Consider the following 3,212-nt stretch of genomic DNA (forward strand, 5'->3'; position numbering starts at 1 on the left):
GGATGCTTTGATTCCCACAATAGAGGAATGGTGGCCAAAGTTGATGGAGTTAGCAGAGTTGACTAAACTGACTGCTTTGATTAAAGAAAAGAATACAATTAGTTTTGTTCCTGCCTGGAAACCGCTTCTGGACTTTGTGCTTGAGATGGGGGAAAAAAATGAAACTTTGGTTTTGGGTTTTGCTGATTAGATAGGTTTGTCGTTGTAGAAATGGGTAGTGTGTATTATTATGTAAAAGTAAAAAAAAATTGAGGTTGTATATTATTACCTTATTCCACTGAGCTAAAAAGAGTTGGAAGTCACTGAAGACAGTTTTGCTTCTCATCCAAGAAGCTTCTTCAGTTCTGACTGAATGGTGGAGGATGGAAGGATTTGTGCGCCTTGCCGTCATCTGGTTGCTGGAACTCTTTGCCAGAAAGGAATATAAATCTTTCCTGCCAGGAATTTAAATCCTTCCATTCTCCGCCATTCAGCCAGAACTGAAGAAGCTTCTTGGATGAGAAGTGAAAAGCCTTCAAGGAAAAATCAAGAAAGTCCAATTGCCTCTTGGAAAAAGCATCTTTGGTCCAGCCATGACCTGGATGATGGAGAATCTCCATAGACATTTTCACTTTTACTCTACAGATTTTTCTTCTTCCTCTTCTCCCTCTCCTGCTTTCCTAATTATTTTCATTTCTCTTTGCATTTCTACATGTTATATTTCGATAAACTGACAACGTATTTCCTCTCTTCCCAGGGGTCTCTATCTCGCCTCCATTTTCTACAAGGATGACAATATTCTGGTGACCCCCGAAGACCAGATCCCGGTGGTGGAGATTGATGACACCTATTCCTGCTTGCTTATGCAGGATTTCCTCTGGTTCACCAAGGTGAGCCCCTTTTTAAATTTTAACGGTTTTAGCCATGTGTGCCACGATCGGATCGGTAAGCCCTTTGTGGCACAGCTTCCCAGAGGGAAGACTCTGTGTTCAGACCTATCTGCCTTTGGAACCAGATTTTCCTGCTTCAATTAACATCTGGCGTCGTGAAGTGTCGCCACCCCTCACCCTGGCTTTAGGCATTCTTCACCTAAATTCGCTCCATATGTTAATTAAGGCTCTTGACTTGATATAATGCCCTGCTTGATGTATAATGACTGTTTTTAGCAGGTTTTTAATTTGCTGCTTTTAGGGGGTTTTAATTGGCTGTTATTGAAGAGTTTAGCGATAGCGTTTCTTTCTCTTCATCCGAGGAGGTGCAGTGAAGTGTCACCTTCCGAAATAGCCTCTTTTGAATCTTCCTATCAATACGGCTTTTTATATATATATATAAAGCATCTCCTTGGCAGAAAAAGGGGACAGGAGATGTTTGACAAAGTTGATCTCGGTTTGGGGTAGGTGTCCAACCTGCGGACGAGCCTGAAAACCTTAGCCTGATTGGTGCGCACCCTTTTTGTTGTGTTTGCCGTAGGTGTCATGCATGTGGGATGAAATCATGTGGCTGCGACAGTGCGTTTCCGTCTCCCAGTCTTCCTGTTCATGCGTTCTCCAAACGCGCTTCAAGATGCTGCTGGCCATCTCACAGATGCAGGTAAAAACGGCATCTTCCAAAGATTTTAGGACACACCTGTCCAGCGCATACAGGTTGTCCTTGACCAACGACCGTCGTTGGGAATCAGAATTTCCGTTGCTAAGCAAGGCAATTGTTAAGTAAGTCATGCCTGGTTTTATGACACTTTTTTTTTGCTGCGGTCGTTCAGCGAATCCCATCGTCATTAAGCAGATCCAAGTTAAGCTCTTTGGCTGCAACATCTTAAAAAGTGTGAAAAATGTCCATTTTACAGGTAGCCCAACTTATCAACCACAATGGAACCCAACCGTTCTGTGGCTAAAACAGAAGCATTTGTTAAGTGAGTAGTGTAGTTGTTAAATTAGTAACGTGGCTGTTAAGAGAATCTGGCTTCCACACTGACTTTGCTTGTCAGAAGCTCGCAGAAGGGGATCATGTGACCCCCGGGACATTACAACTGTCATAAGTACGAGTCAGTTGCCCAGCGTCCGAATTTTGATCACATGGCCTTGAGGATGCTGCAATGGTCATAAGTGTAAAAAACGGTCGTAAGTCACTTTTTCCCATGCCGTCGTACAAGTCAAGAACCACCTGTACATAGTAAAGAATGGTGTCATTTTCTTACCAAGGAAAACATGAAACATCCACCTAGATCAGGGGTCTTCAAACTCAGCCCTTTTATGACTCATGGACTTCAACTCCCAGAATTCCTCAGCCAGGCATGCTGGCTGAGGAATTCTGGGAGTTGAAGTCCACGAGTCATAAAAGAGCCGAGTCTGAAGACCCCTGACCTAGATAATTACACCCCCAACTGCATTGCGCGCCTGCAAACCTGTAGTAGATACACCATCTGAGGCTGTCACCTCTCTCTCGGTTGCTCTGTAGGGTCTGCTAGGAATCCAAGACCTGGGTCAGGTGTTCTTCGAACCCATCAAAGACAAGCAGGGGAACATTTTGGTGGTCACCCTAAAAGAAGTGAAGACCACCCAGACTTTTGAGAGCGTTCGCTGGGTCCCTCTCTCGAAGCTGCAGACCACTCGCAAGTCAATTTCTTCCCCCGAAGAACCTACAGCTCTGGATGTCCTTCTCATGACCATGCAGGTAACTCATTCGGCCTTCTGAGCAGAAAAGACAAGGTCCTCCTTCAGTTATTGGGGGGGGGGGATATCACTTTTAATGTGGCATGTCTCAATCTTGGCAGCTTGAAGATAGGTGGACTTCAACTCCCAGAATGCTGCAGGCAGCAAAGCTGGGGAATTCTGGGAGTTGAATTCCACCCCTCTTCAAGCTGCCAAGATTTAGAAATACTGCTTTAATGGCAGAAGAAATGATTTATACAGAGGCTGTCACAGATCCGGAGTATCTCCAGGTAGGTTTTCTCTGCTAGGATGCACTAGAGGAGACCTCGAGCTTGGATTTTGGTAAGATGCTTCCAGTCTAATCAGAAAATACACTGAATGTTTAACAAGCTGCTCACAGTTACCCTGTGCTAAGATGAGTGCCCAACACTGGTATATAATTAAGCCAGTAAGTAAATAAGTAAAATACCAGTGGCCAGACAGAATTCAATGGCTAATAAATTTGATTGATAGATAGATAGATAGATAGATAGATAGATAGATAGATAGATAGATAGATAGATAGATAGATAGATAGATAGATAG

The 3,212-nt window shown here is 43.8% G+C and overlaps 1 protein-coding gene across 1 annotated transcript in view; it reads left to right on the forward strand.

Moving 5' to 3' along the window:
- Positions 1-731: 731 nt before the first annotated feature.
- The window catches only part of LOC114923685 (ankyrin repeat and fibronectin type-III domain-containing protein 1-like), a gene marked incomplete at both ends in the record, with an annotated part of 6,596 nt that continues 4,115 nt past the window's right edge, over positions 732-3,212 (forward strand). Inside the window, 3 exons of the mRNA XM_029286987.1 lie at positions 732-869; positions 1,450-1,569; positions 2,434-2,649. Coding sequence (XP_029142820.1) covers positions 732-869; positions 1,450-1,569; positions 2,434-2,649 — 474 coding nt within the window. The remainder of the gene's footprint in view (positions 870-1,449; positions 1,570-2,433; positions 2,650-3,212) is intronic.

Source organism: Protobothrops mucrosquamatus, unplaced genomic scaffold, assembly GCF_001527695.2.
Source record: "Protobothrops mucrosquamatus isolate PMUCROS unplaced genomic scaffold, P.Mucros_1.0 scaffold6823, whole genome shotgun sequence".
Taxonomy (NCBI): Eukaryota; Metazoa; Chordata; class Lepidosauria; order Squamata; family Viperidae; genus Protobothrops; species Protobothrops mucrosquamatus.